This window comes from Lepidochelys olivacea (genome assembly GCF_965140295.1).
Source record: "Lepidochelys olivacea isolate rLepOli2 genome assembly, chromosome: 24".
Lineage (NCBI taxonomy): Eukaryota > Metazoa > Chordata > Testudines > Cheloniidae > Lepidochelys > Lepidochelys olivacea.
Window position 1 is genome coordinate 17,414,977 of NC_140434.1, and position 13,932 is coordinate 17,428,908.

The following is a 13,932-nucleotide window of genomic DNA, read 5'->3' on the forward strand; positions in this document are numbered from 1 at the left end:
CCCGCCCCCCTGAGCCAGCCGGTCCCTGCCCTGGGGCCGGATGGGAGCCGGCGCCCCCTGGAGGGAAGAGGCCCCGTGCCCCATTCCCCGCCCCCCTGAGCCAGCCGGTCCCTGCCCTGGGGCCGGATGGGAGCCGGCGCCCCCTGGAGGGGAGAGGCCCCGTGCCCCATTCCCCGCCCCCCTGAGCCAGCCGGTCCCTGCCCTGGGGCCGGATGGGAGCCGGCGCCCCCTGGAGGGGAGAGGCCCCGTGCCCCATTCCCCGCCCCCCTGAGCCAGCCGGTCCCTGCCCTGGGGCCGGATGGGAGCCGGCGCCCCCTGGAGGGGAGAGGCCCCGTGCCCCATTCCCCGCCCCCCTGAGCCAGCCGGTCCCTGCCCTGGGGCCGGATGGGAGCCGGCGCCCCCTGGAGAGGAGGCCCCGTGCGGCCCCCCTCAGGCCGGGGGGAGGAAGCTGTCCAGGCTGTAGACGCCCAGGCTGGGCGGCTGGTTCCGGATCCGGTGCCAGAGGTACCGGGGCAGGTGCCGGAAGCCCGCCCCACAGGGGCAGCGGAAGCAGGGGGCCCCGGGGTGCCGCCCCCCATGGCGGCCCAGCGCCCGGCGCCCCTTCAGCGCCTCCCCGCAGGCGGCGCAGAGGAAGGCGGCGCCCTCCAGCTGCCGGAGCTGGTGCCGCAGGAGGTGGAGGAGGCCCCGGAAGGGCCGGCCGCAGCCGCAGCGCTGGTGCCCCGGCCCCCGGCGGTGGGAGCGGAGCTGGGCCGCCCGGCCGTAGCGCACCCCGCAGTCCGGGCACCAGAAGCGCCGGGGCCCGCGGGTGTCCGAGGAGCGCTCAGGCCCCCCGGCGCCAGGCGGGCCGGCCACCGCCTCCTCCCGCCGGCCGGGGTCCGCCTCCAGCTCCACCACGATGAAGTCGTCCCCGGCCTGTGGTGCCACGCCCCCCGGCCAGGGCTCGGCTGCCAGCCCACTGCCCGGCGCGTACTCCAGCCCCAGGACCTGGGGCAGCTCGCCGGGGTGGGTGGGCACCAGGTGGAGGAGCAAGGGGGCCCGCGGAGAGGGGGGAAGTTTGAGGGGGCCCGGGGGGCGGCACTGTTGGTTGAGCGGCGGGAGGTAGCCCGTGAGCTGGAAAGCCGTGGGCTGAGCGTCTCCGGCCTCGTCGGGAAGCTCCCCCACCATCTGGCTGCCCCATGGGACGAGCCCCTGGGGGTCAGGGAGCAACGGGACCAGGCGGAGGGTCACCGCATCCACCGCCGTGCTGAGGCAGGGCTCGGCTTCCAGGAACAACGAGGGCGGGAGCTCCTCGGCCCGCAGAGGCATGGGGTGGAGGGGACTCACGCCAACTTGGCTTTCCAAGATGGCCGCCGGCTCCTCAGCTCCCACCACCACCGTCCGGAAAGAGTGGAGAGGGCTGGCGCCCACCAGGCTAGCCAAGATGGCCGCCTCCTCCTTGAGGTGCGCCGGTGGCGGGGGACTCCCACCAACCAGGCTCTCTAAGATGGCTGCTTGCTCCTCAGTATTGATGACCAGCGTCCTGAGAGGGCTCCCGTCAATCTGGCCATCCAAGATGGCTGCCTGCTCCTCACTATTGATGACCAGTGTCCTGAGAGCGCTCCCGCCAACCTGGCTGTCCAAGATGGCCGCCTGAAACGCGCTCCCGCCAACCTGGCCATTCACTGGCTGCGGAGGAGTCATGACAACCTTGCCATCCAAGATGGTCGCCCGCCCCTCGTCCTCCACGTTCACTGGCTGGATAGGACTCATGCCAACTGGCCTAGGCGGGCTGAACTCCCGGCCCAGAGTTGGTCTACACTGCCGGGTCCCTTTGGGCCCTTCCGTGCCCTGCCCCTTGCTCGCTGTCCGGGCCTCGGGCATCTGACGCCCCTTCGGCTGCCCCACACGCCTCCCGGGGCGGGCCCCATCCTGCCGTTTCCTGAGGCCAGGCGAACCCTCCCAGCTGGCCGGGGGGCAGGGGACGTCCCCAGAACCCGCCGGGTTCTTCCCGACGTCCGGCGGCTGGTAGACGTAGGAAGTGAGGGAGCAAGGCCGGGATCCCCATCTCCACTGCACCCGGATGCCCGCCTGTGCCAGCTTGAGGTGCCACTTGACGTGCCTGGTGAAGCGGGGCTGATGAGAGAACCTCTTTCCACACTCCGGGCAGCGCTGCTTCCTCCGGGGCAGGGAGTGGGGCAGGGCCGGCTTGTGCCGCCGGGCCAGCTCCTGGGCATGCTCCTGGGCGTGCTGGAGGTAATGCCATTCCTCCACGAAGACCTGGCAGCACTCCTGGCACTGGTAGGCTCCGAACGCCTGGGTCCCCGGGGCGGTGGCAGGCCCCGGGCGGAAGGGGACAATGATGTTCTCCAGAGGCAGGGATTTGGTGGCGAAGGGGGGAGCCAGCAGGTTTGGCGCCAGGGGCCGGGGTGGGCGCAAGGGGGGCAGGGAGGTGGGGGCGCTGGTCTCCCCATCGTCATCGCTGCTAGAGGCTTCCAGGCCTTCCCACGAGAGGCAGTTCTTTGCGTTCTCCTGGGGGGATGAAATGGGGGTAAGTGGGGGGGGAGAGTACCCCCACGCCACTCCCTGTGATACAGCACCCCCTACCGCCATGCTGGGGAATCGGGGCCAGCCCTGACTGGGGGTCCCCCACCTCCTGCATCACAGCCCCCCTGTTGCTGCCGGGGGCCAGTCCTGACTGCCGGGCGAGAGCCCCCCATCTCGCCCCCTGCAGTACATCAAGTTCTCTATGGAGTCCCCCCAAAATGAACAGGAAGTGGAGTAAAGTTCGGAGTCCAGACCAAAACTATCCTGAAATGACAGTCATGTATGTGAGGTTCATGCACTTCCTGTCTCAAACTGTTAAGCAGCTCCCTGCCCCCCAGAGGCAGACGCGTCTCAGGGCTGGGGGAGGTGTCCTGAATAACCAGCCTCTGCCCCACCCCAGAGATGGCTGCATCTCCCGTCCGAGCTGGTGCACCGCTGCTCAGACACGAGCGCCGGGACGTACCAGCCGCAGCGGCAGCTCCTCCAACACGCCGTCTTCGATCACTTCAATTTCGGCCCCAACCTCCATTGCCGGCACCGGGTCCATGGCTGCCTGGAAGCGAAGCGGGGAACTCAGTGAGTGGGTCGGCAGCAGCCGCCCTGACAGGACTTCACAAGCGCAGAGCAGCCTGCTGCCGCCGGTGGGGGCAGAGAGGAGAAACTGAGGCACACAAGCGGGGATGTGCACAAGGTCGCACAAAGCATCTGTGGTGGAGCTGGGGAGAGAACCCAGGAGTCCGGGCTCCCAGCCCCTCTGCTGCAACCACTAGACCCCACTCCCCTCCCAGAGCCAGAGAGAGAACTCAGGAGTCCTGCGAAGGCAGGGGAAATCAGACCTGTTTTCAGGGTGGGGGGGAGAGAGAGAGTAAATTTCAGGCAACCTGGGAGAGGAGTGGGGTCTAGTGCATAAAGCAGGGGGAGGAGGGGGGCTGCCCAGGGCCTGTGCTACCAACCTGGGGGTACATGCCCGGCCCAGGGGTGCAGCTACCCAGCCCAGGACCCGCTCCTAGCTGGATCGCAAACACCCCGGGGGAGGGGGAGCAGATCCCCACAGCCCCCTCCCCCGCCAACCTGCTGGCCCGGAAGCTGGCAGCCGGGGAGGGGGGCACAGGGGGATGCTGGGAAGTGTAGTCTCCCCCTTGCAGCTGTGGGCTTTAAATGGTCCAGAGCTACGGAGTGGGAGGAGGGACAATATGGCCTGTTTTTGTCTGGTACAGAGAAGGGGTGGGTGGGCGCAGAGATGGCAGGGGGGAGGGATGACGGACAGGGATGTGGGTGTAGGGAGAGGGAAGGGGGGGTGGCGGGGTTGTGGGGAGGGGGGATGGAGATGGATGGGGGTGGGGAGAGGAAGGGGGTGGGGGGGTTGTGGGGAGAGGAAGGGGGGATGGGCGGAGGGGGGATGGAGATGGATGGGGGTGGGGAGAGGAAGGGGGTGGGGGGGGTTGTGGGGAGAGGAAGGGGGGATGGGCGGAGGGGGGATGGAGATGGATGGGGTGGGGAGAGGAAGGGGGGTGCGGGGGTTGTGGGGAGGGGGGTGGAGATGGAGGGGGTGGGGAGAGGAAGTGTTTGGGGGCCGGAGAATGCCGTGGGGCCGGACGGACAGGGAGGCGACTGGAAAGAGGGGGCCGGGGCAGGGAGGGGGCTGGGGAGAGGGGCCGAGGGGCCGGGCAGGAAGCGGGGCCGGGGGCCCGGGGGGCCGAGGCAGGGAGGGGGCGGGGAGCGGGGCCGGGGGGCCGAGGCGCCGAGGCAGGGAGGGGGCGGGGGGCCGGGCCGGGCGGGCGGGGAGCGGGGCCGGAGCAGCCCGTGCGGGGGGCGCAGGGAGACACGGGGCGCAGACGGGCGGGCGCGGGGCAGGGATAGATCAGGAGCTGGGGGGTCCCGGGGGTCCCGGGGGGGTCCCTGCTCCGGGTTTATTTGTCTCCGGCTAATTAGCGCCCCCCCCAGCGCTGAGCGGCGGGGGAAACTGAGGCACCGGGAGCCGGGTCTGAGCCGAGCCGCACCGTGCACCGGGACAGGACCCAGGCGTCCTGGCTCCGCCCCCTGGGCCCCGCCCCGCTCCCAGAGCCACGCGGAGAACCCAGGCGTCCCAGCTCCCTGCGCATGCGCACTAATGTACTTCCCCGTCTACACTTCTAGCCTCGTTCTGACTGGAGGCCACGCCCCTCACGCGGGGTCTCGCCGGGCAATGCCGGAGCAGTGCGCATGTGCCCCCAGCGGCGCGCGCGGGCGCGAACCCGCCATTTTGGGCACGCCCCTCCGCGCGCAGGCGCGTTCGGAAACAACGGTGGCCGAGCCGGTCCGTTCCAAGCCGGCGCCTAGACGCTCTGTTCGCGCCGCCGGGCTTCCCCAGCAGCCCGTCCCGGCCGCCCCACGGTACCTCAGCCCCAGTGAGCCGCCCGGTATCCCTCCGCCGTTACCGGGGAGACAGCTCCGGCTTCTGCTCTCAGCACCAGCGCTCAGGTATCGCTCCGCGGGGCGGGGTAGATAGTGCCGGGTGACGCGTCACACTCCTGGTATCCCTCCGAGGGGCGGGCGGTTGAGACGAGTTACCCAGGCCGGTATCCCTCCGCGGGTCGCTACTTCGGCCTTCCCTTCCCCTAGGGATTATTCTGCCGCCGGGCATGTCGGTCTGCGGCCTCTTCCGCAGCCCGGTGACCCGCGCAGGGCATGTAGTCCCTACAGCTTCATAACCTAGCGAAGTATCCCTCCGCGAGGCCTAGGGCCCCTGCGGCGAGGCCTCGCGCTGCCGTGTATCCCTCCGCGGGGCCTAGGGCCCCTAGGGCGAAGCCTCGAGCCGCCCTGTATCCCTCCGCGGGCCCTAGGGCCCCTGGGGCGAGGCCTCACACTGCTCTGCCCATCCTTGCGTGGGCCTTATAGCCCTGGGGTGACAGGTCCATCCCATATCCCTCCGCAGGCCCTAAAGTCCCTTGGGGTGACACCTCACCTCCATCCCGTATCCCTCCGCAGGCTGTATAGCCCCGGGGGTGACACCTCACCTCCATCCCGTATCCCTCCGCAGGCTGTATAGCCCCGGGGGTGACACCTCACTCTCCCCCGCGTATCCCTCCGCAGGCTGTATAGCCCCAGGGGTGACACCTCACCCCCCCCCCCCGTATCCCTCCGCGGGCCGTATAGCCCCGGGAGTAACCCCTACCCTGTATCTCTGTTGGCCGTATGGCCCTGGGGTGACTCCTCACCTCCCTCCTGTATCCCTCCGCGGGCCATACGGCCCCGGAGGTAACCCGTAGCCCTGTATCTCTGTTGGCCGTATGGCCCCGGGGGTGACGCCTCACACACCTTTGTATCCCTCCATGGTCCATATAGCTCCCGGGATGACACCTCCCATCCCTCCTCGATTTCTCTGTGGGTCGTATGGCCCCAGACCTGATGCCCCCCCCGTATCCGTCCGTGGGGCGTATAGCCCGGGGTGGGGGCACCTCCTGCCCCCCTATTCCTCTGCAGGCCATGTAACCTGCCGTATCGCTTCTCTGTATCCCTCCGCGGGGTATATAATCCCAGTGGCGCCCCCCTCGGGGTGGGGTCATAACCCTGGGGCCCAGAATCCCTCAGCTGAGCAGGACGTATCCCAGCAGCCTCCTGCCCGGTATCCATCCGCAGGGCTGATTTCCCCCCCCACCCCCACGGGCCTCATAACGCCCCAGTGCCTTAAGCAGCAGGCTCGATATCCCTCCACCACGTGGGCCCAATAATCCCCCACATAGGGGCTGGGACTAGGGCTGCGGCTTGAGGTGCTTTCCCTCACACCCAGCGTGGGCAGTTTGCTTCAATGGCGCTCAGCCACCCTGGGCCCCATGCATCTCGTCGACTTTTCTCTATGGTATTCCTCCGCCACGCTGGCGAAGTAGTCCCACGGGCCCTTGGTTTTCTCTCGGGCATCCGCCCGCGGTGCAGGTTACGTAGGTCCCTGCGGTGGTTTGATGCTCCACTGCCTGGGTAAATAGTCCCTGGGGGCTTCACCACCTCTCCAGTATCCCTGCGCCCGTCTGTGCTCGTGTTCTTCTGCCAGGCAGGGTAAATAGTGCAGGGAAAATAGGCCCTGTCTTCCCCCTGGTGTCTCTGAGCCTTGCTGGTTAAATAACCCTGGTGCCCTTCCACCACGTCGAGTAAATAGGCCCTAGTGGCCGTGTCTCCTCTGTGGTATCCCCCCGCAGTGTGTGGGGGGAAATAGTTCCCAAGAGTGTGTCTCACACGCGTATGTGTATCCATCTGCCATACCAGGCGAATAGTCCCTAGCGGCCTCTGCAATATAATCCTTCTCTACCCGTTCAGGGAAATAGTCCCTAGCGGCCTCTTTGTCTGGTATCCCTCCCCCCACACTGGGCCTCCTCCCTTCTCTGGTATCCATCCGCCATGCCAAGGAATAGTGCCCAGCAGTCTCTTCTCTGGGATATATCCCTCCACCGTGCTGGGGAAATAGTCCCAAGGCGTTGAGCCCCTGCCCCGTGTCCCTCCGCTGCCGCGCTGGGGTTGACGTGACTCTCGCCCCCCCCCCCCCCCCCGCAGGTGGCGGCCATGTCGGACTCCGGGCACAGCCAACCCGGCCTGTACGGCCCCGACCGCCGGCGCCGCTGGAACCGCGACAAGGAGCTGGGCCCCCCGGGCGGCCCCCAGAGCCTGTCGGGGCCGGGCCGGGAGCGTGACTACGGCCCCTGGGACCGCGAGCGCCGGGTGAGTGACGGGGCGGGGGAGGGGCTGCGGGGGGGCCGTGCGAGGACACCCTCCCCCTCACCCCTCTCCGATCTCTCCCCCAGGAGCCCGCAGAGGAGCCGGTCGGGTCCGTGATGCAGAAGACGCCCATCATCCTGGCCAAGCCGCCCGCTGAGAGGGTAAGACCCACATGGGAAGGGCGCTGCCCCCTAGGGCCTGTCAGACCCACCCCCTGTGTGTGTGACCCCACCAACAGTGGGGATTGAACCCATCACCACCCGGGCCAGCCCACAGGGCTCTGCTGCTTCAGCTAAAGGAGCGGCTTCATCAGCCGGCAGCCGAAGTGTAGCTGGTATCCTCCACATGAAACAAAAGGAGTTCCTCTGTCAGCATGCAGCAGCAGTAGGCTATTAGCTACTACACAGAGCAGCCGCTTAGCAAGGGTGTCTCGCAGCCGCTGCTTAACCATTTGCAGGATATGTGAGTCCAGTAAGAGTAAATGAGCTGGGCAGACCTTGGTCAGGAGTCCTGGGTTCTACCCCAGCTCTGGGAGGGAAGTGGGGTCTAGTGGTTAGTGCAGGGTGGCGGGGGAGAGTTAGGACTCCTGGGTTCTGTCCTCAACTTGAGGGGAGGGGGGGGTCTCGACCAACCTCATTCTCCCCACAGTCCAAGCTGGCCCCTGCCCCAGCTCCGGTCCCACCTGCCACTGCCCCGCCCCCCATGGAGAAGCCCATTGTGCTGATGAAGTCGCGGGAGGAAGGCAAAGGCCCAGTGGGGGCGTCGGAGGGGGCTGCCCAGCTCCCCACAGCTGCTGCCAAGGGGGAGAAGGAGGGACAGCGCCCCACGCAACCCGTCTACCAGATCCAGAACCGGGGCATGGGATCCGCTGCGTCTAGCAGCACTATGGACCGTGAGTACCCCGCTGTGGGGGTGGGGCTAGGAGAAGGGGTGGGGTGGGGGGCGCTAGAAGGTTGTAGCCCCAGGGACATGGATGTGGGAAGAGAAGCCAGTCCCCTTTAATATGCATGGGGTTACCAATGCATGCCACCAGACGGCAGCCAACCCCTCCCCATTGGCCCAGCCTCCAGGCAGCTGGTGGGTTTTGGGGGGGGTGGATTTGGGGCCTGGTGGGGAAGAGCTGAGAGCCAGGACTCCTGGGTTCTCTCCCCAGCTCTGGGAGTGGAGTGGGGGCGAGTGCTTAGAGCCGGGGGCTGGGCTATAGGACTCCTGGGTTCCGTCTCCAGCGGGTTAGAGCAGCACTGGGTGGGACGTCGCGTAGCTAAGCCCCCGGCTCGGGCTGTAAGACGCTCTGAGCCCCGTCTCTTCATCCCTCCCCAGCCGTGGTGGGCCAGGCAAAGCTGCTGGCCCCGGAGAAGATGAAGCACAGCATCAAACTGGTGGACGATCAGATGAACTGGTGTGACAGCGCCATCGAGGTATCTGGCCCCGGCCCTCACCCCACAGAGACCCCCCCAGCGGCCCCCTGCCCTCCCTGGCCCCTGCTAGCGAGGGCAGATCAGAGCCGGCGGCCCCTGGCGGAGGGAGGCCTCGTGCCCCATTCCCTGCACCCCCGAGCCAGCTGGAGCCTGTCCTGGGGCTGGATGGGAGCTGGCGCCCCCTACAGGGGAAAGGCCCCGTGCCCCGCCCCCCTGAGCCAGCCGGTCCCTGCTTTGCACTGCTGCTCCGCAGGACTCCTGGGTTCTCAGGGAGCCGGCTGTCGCTGAGCTCTCTCTCCTCGGCAGTATCTGCTGGACCAGACCGATGTGCTGGTGGTCGGGGTGCTGGGATTACAGGGCACCGGCAAATCCATGCTGATGTCTCTGCTGTCGGCTAACCAGCCTGAAGAAGATCAAAGGTACGGGGGTGGGAGGGGGCTTTGTGGGTGTTTCAGGGGGGTAGCAACTGGGGAGGGGGCATGCACGGGGTCTGGTGTGTTTGTGCAGGGATGGGCGTGCATGCTGAGTGGCTGGGGCAAGCGGGAAGTTGGGGTGGGATGGAGGGGGGCAGGTGGGTGAGGGGGGGATGTGGGTGCTGGGGGGGCACCGGCAGTAGGGGTAGTGGTAAGTGTTTGGGGGGGAAGGTGGGATATTGGGGGACAGTGGGGAGGTGGGATGTTGAGGGGGTGTCAGGTGGGGGATGAGCATCAAGAAGCAGGTCAAGGGGGCACACATTCTCCCCCCCATCCCTACTGACCCTTCTCGGTCCCCCCCTACCCATCCCAGGGCCTACGTGTTCCGCACCCAGAGCCAGGAGATCAAGGAGCGCGGGGGGAACCAGACCAGCGGCATCGACTTCTTCATCACCCAGGAGCGCATCATCTTCCTCGACACCCAGGTCCCTGCCCCGCCCCCTTCTCCAGGGGGCGCCCCCCTCACAACCACCCCTCTGGTGGCAATGGGCATGGAGATCCTGGCGCAATACTGCCTTTGGCCACCAGGGGGAAGCACCGCACGACACCACCATCTGTGGCTGCTGGGCCCGCCGACGCTGGCCTGTGCCGGCCCAGCTTGGTACCCTGGCGAGCTCGGCTCCCAGGACTGACACCTCGTGCCGGACGAGGCCCCCTGGGCCGATAGCGGTAGGGGGTCTCTGTGGCACATGGGTTGGCGGGGGCTGATTGGTGGCATCGTGTGTATCCCCCTGTGAGCAGCTCGCACGGCTCTGGACGCTGTAACGCTCTCTGCCCCATGTTCCCCTCCAGCCAATTCTCAGCCCTTCCATCCTGGACCATCTCATCAACAACGACCGCAAGCTGCCCCCCGAGTACAACCTGCCCCACACTTACGTGGAGATGCAGGTAGGCTACTGCCCCCCACCTCCCATCCGGCTCCAGGGCGGGCACTAGCTGGCTCACTGGGACGAGGAATGGGGAACGGGACCTTTCCCATCTATGGGGTGCTGGCTCCGATCCAGCCCCAGGGCCGGGGGCTGGCTGGCTCTGGGGTCCAGGAAACAGGACAGGGGGCCTTGCCCCTCTAGCGGGTGCTGGCTCTGATCCAGCCCCAGGGTGGGGGGTAATGGGATACACAGCTATGATTGGTTGCTACTATTTGGGGGGGAGGGGGCATTCGCTTTGCTGGCTGGGTCCTGGGGGGAGACCCCACCCCAGAGACTCCTCCTTGGACAGCTGCTCTGCTCCCCGCAGTCCCTGCAGATCGCGGCCTTCCTCTTCACCGTCTGCCACGTGGTCATCGTGGTGCAGGACTGGTTCACCGACCTCAGTCTGTACAGGTGAGAAGGACTCTAGCAGGATGGGGCATGGGGCCCTTCCCCTCCGGGGGGCGCTGGCTCCCATCCAGCCTCAGGGCTGGGACTGGCTGGTGGGAGGGGGGCAGGGGCAGGAAATAGGGCGTGGGATCTTTCCCCTCTAAGGGGCGCCGGCTCTGATCTAGCGCAATGGCTGGGACTGGCTGGCTCTGGAGGGCAGGGAATGGGACACGGAGTCTTTTCCCCTGGGGGGCACTGGCTTCCATCCAGCCCCAGGGCTGGGACTGGCTGGCTTGGGGTGGGGGATGGGAATGGGGCACTGGGTGTTTCCCCTCTAGGGGCACCGGCTCTGATCTGGCCCCAGGCTGTTTCGGGAGATGGGCTCCGGGCCCCTCTCGCTCAGCAATTCATGTGTGACTCAAGTTTGCCAGGTCTCAGCCCCATTCCCAGCAGGGACAGGGACCCAAGGCCCCCCAGCTCCCCACTAACCGCAGGTCCCTGTGTCCCCACGGCAGGTTCCTGCAGACGGCCGAGATGGTGAAACCCTCCACGCCCTCCCCCAGCCACGAGTCCACCGGCTCCTCGGGCGCCGACGAGGGCACGGAATACTATCCCCATGTCGGTGAGCAGCCGCTGCCCCCTGCAGCATGGCGCCCCCTGCAGCATGGCGCCCCCCAGCGCCAGCCTGGGGCATCGGGGCCCGCCCTGACTGCCGGGGGAGAGACCCCCACCCCACCCCCTGCAGCACAGTGCTGGGTCATCAGGGCCAGCTTTGACTGCCAAGGGAGAGCCCCTACCCTGCTCACATAACACAGCGCCCCCTAGTGCTCCCTTGGGGAATGGGGCCAGGTTATTCTAGCAGGTGTTGGTCTGTGCAGTCATGTCCAGGCTGAAGTTCCTCTCCCCCCCTGCCCCGCCCCCCCGGTGTCTCTGCCCCTCTCTTCAGTCTTTCTGCAGAACAAGGCCAAGCGGGAGAATTTCTGTCCCCGGAACCTGAAGCAGATGCACGTGGTTATCGATAAAATCATGATGCACTCGCACCTGAAATACAAGGGTAAGCCTTCCCCGCTAGCTCCCCCTGCGTGGGGGTGGGGTGAACGGGGCCCCGGACACCTGGGTTCCAGGACGCAGAGCTAATGGCCCAGTCCCTGCAGGGGAAAGTGCGGGGGGATTTGGAATGACCAGGAATGGCTGGAAGCTTGGGTGTGATTCTCACCTCAAAAGTAACACAGCGCCCCCTAGTGCCACACTGGGGCTTTGGGGTCAGCCCTGACTGCCAGGGTAGAACCCCCCACCTTGTCCCCTGCAGCACAGCACCCCCTAGTGCCGCACTGGGGCCAGCTGGCACGTGTCTCTGTCTCTCAGGCACTCTCTCCATGCTGGAGTGTAACATCTTCCCTGGCCTGCCCTACGACTACCTGGACACGGAGGTGAATCTCTTCCTGCTGCCGTTCGCGGACAGTGACGCCGACGACACTTTCCCCAGAGCAGGTAGGGAGTTGGGATCCTGCCCCCAGAATCCTCCTACCCTGTCGTTCCTCCGTGCCCCACTAGGTGGCGCTGTGTGGGCTGGGGAGCAGGCGTCTGCAGTCCTGGGGCGCGGCCCCTAAGGCGGCGCTGTCCTATGCCCCCTTGTGGTCCCTGACTGCGGTCCCTAGGGCAGTGCCCCCCTCTGACTCCCTGCGGTCCTCGGGGCAGCCCTATTCTCATTCTCTTCCCCCCTTGTTCTTGCAGCTCCTGGGGGCGGCCCCCTCTTCTCCCTGCTGCCCGGGTACAAGGGGCACCCCAGCTTCCAGTCGCTCGTGGCCAAGCTGCGCAGCCAGATCATGTCTATGGCACGGCCCCAGCTCTCCCACACCATCCTGACGGAGAAGAACTGGTGAGGGGCCAGATACAGCCGAGGGAGCAGGGGACTGTGGGTAGGCAGGTTGGGTAGGAGATTATGGGGCAAAGGATTATGAGTAAGTAAGGGGGTGGGGAGGGGGTGCGCCCCTGGCAGTCAGTGCCAGCCCTGATGCCCCAGGGTGGTGCTAGGGGGCGCTGTGGGGGCTGTCCCCTGGCAGGGAGGGCAGGTCCCGATGCCCCAGGGTGACGCTAGGGGGCGCTGTGCTGCAGGGGGGTGGGGTGGGGGCTCTCCCCTGGCAGGGAGGGCGGGTCCCGATGCCCCAGGGTGACGCTAGGGGGCGCTGTGCTGCAGGGGGCGGGGTGGGGGCTCTCCCCTGGCAGGGAGGACTGGTCCCGATGCCCCAGGGTGACGCTAGAGGGCGCTGTGCTGCAGGGGGTGGGGTGGGGGCTCTCCCCAGGCCGTTGGCACTGACCCATATGCTGTGCACCCCCCGGCAGGTTCCACTACGCGGCCCGGATCTGGGACGGGGTGAAGAAATCCTCGGCGCTTTCGGAGTACAGCCGCCTGCTGGCCTGAGCGACTGATGCCCAAGGAGCCACCGCGCTGGGGGGCTGCACCGGGGCCCCCGCCCTCTGCCTCCTGGGGCAGAAGGGGCCTGCAGGGCAGCCCAGGAGGTGCTGTTTGGTCGCTGGCCCCAGGCAGGGTGCGGGAGAGTCCGGGCGGGACACCCCTCCCGGGCCACCATCCCACTCCCAGAGGGCACCTGGGGCAGAGCCGTCCTGACCCCCCCCAAGCCATCGGAGCTCCCCCAGCCAGAAAGGGGTACTTGGTAGGGGGGAGCCCTCGCCTCTCCCAGCCTGCCCGGGGCTGAGAATGCACCCGCTACGATGCCACAGGGCAAGATCGGGGTGGGGGTGAACCATAGGGCAGGGCCACAGTCCTGAACCAGTGCCCCATGGAGCTGAGCCCTTCATCTCCTCTTCCCCTGCTTCCTTCCTTCCCTCCCTCCTTCCTTCCGTCCTTCCCCCCACTTCATCTTTCCCTCCCTCCTTCCATCTGTCCTTCCCTCCCTCCTTCCTTCCTTCTGTCCTCCCCCCACCTTCATCTCTCCTTCCCTCCCTCCTTCCTTCCTTCTTCCCCCCCACCTTCATCTCTCCTTCTCTCCCTCCTTCCTTCCTTCTGTCCTTCCCCCCCACCTTCATCTCTCCTTCCCTCCCTCCTTCCTTCCTTCTGTCCTTCCCCCCACCTTCATCTCTCCTTCCCTCCCTCCCTCCCTGTGTCTCATCCACACCAGCCTCAAGGAAGAATCTCTTTCCCCTCCCCCCATTCATGCCCCCTTCTTTGTCCTTCCCACTGTCCCTGCCGCATGTGAAGCTCTGACCCCATATCGGGGTCCCCCCATAATGGCCATAGGGTCTCCCCACGCTGTGCCCCACCCCCACCACTCCTGCTAATAAAGAGGGCTTCAAGCTGGGCACTGACTGTGTGGTGGATTTTTTTTAACACCTGGAGAAGGGGCTGCATTGGGGCAGAGCGTCTTGTGCAGACCCCCTCCCCCCCATTCCGACCAACGGGCCTATCCACCTGGTATCGCACCCGTGAAACACGGGCCTGTCTACCCGGTGTCGGGCACCTGCCATGTGTCAGACCAACGGGCCCGTCCACACTGGTAGTGGGTTGAGGGGGCT

General features: G+C 66.9%; 2 protein-coding genes across 4 annotated transcripts; one reads left to right on the plus strand and one right to left on the minus strand.

Moving 5' to 3' along the window:
- Window positions 1–258: 258 nt before the first annotated feature.
- On the minus strand, window positions 259–5,039 carry LOC311512386 (uncharacterized protein). 3 transcript variants are annotated; one of them, XM_084613594.1, is made up of 3 exons: window positions 4,524–4,635; window positions 2,987–3,076; window positions 259–2,508 (listed from the first exon to the last, which is right to left on the minus strand). In XM_084613594.1, exons 1-3 carry the CDS (start codon window positions 4,623–4,625, stop codon window positions 430–432), a joined length of 2,271 nt encoding a protein of 756 aa, XP_084469720.1. In that variant the 5' UTR covers window positions 4,626–4,635; the 3' UTR covers window positions 259–429. The 3 variants fall into 3 exon arrangements, with proteins under 3 accessions (XP_084469720.1, XP_084469721.1, XP_084469722.1); XM_084613595.1 differs by lacking the exon at window positions 4,524–4,635 and adding an exon at window positions 3,477–3,711; XM_084613596.1 differs by lacking the exon at window positions 4,524–4,635 and adding an exon at window positions 4,901–5,039 and having other exon boundaries at window positions 260–2,508.
- On the plus strand, window positions 4,844–13,721 carry SMG9 (SMG9 nonsense mediated mRNA decay factor). Its single transcript, XM_084613597.1, has 14 exons — window positions 4,844–4,983; window positions 7,048–7,212; window positions 7,296–7,370; window positions 7,858–8,101; window positions 8,530–8,627; window positions 8,934–9,046; window positions 9,414–9,525; window positions 9,893–9,988; window positions 10,337–10,422; window positions 10,914–11,020; window positions 11,345–11,452; window positions 11,764–11,889; window positions 12,133–12,277; window positions 12,742–13,721. Exons 2-14 carry the CDS (start codon window positions 7,057–7,059, stop codon window positions 12,818–12,820), a joined length of 1,545 nt encoding a protein of 514 aa, XP_084469723.1. The 5' UTR covers window positions 4,844–4,983; window positions 7,048–7,056; the 3' UTR covers window positions 12,821–13,721.
- Window positions 13,722–13,932: the final 211 nt, after the last annotated feature.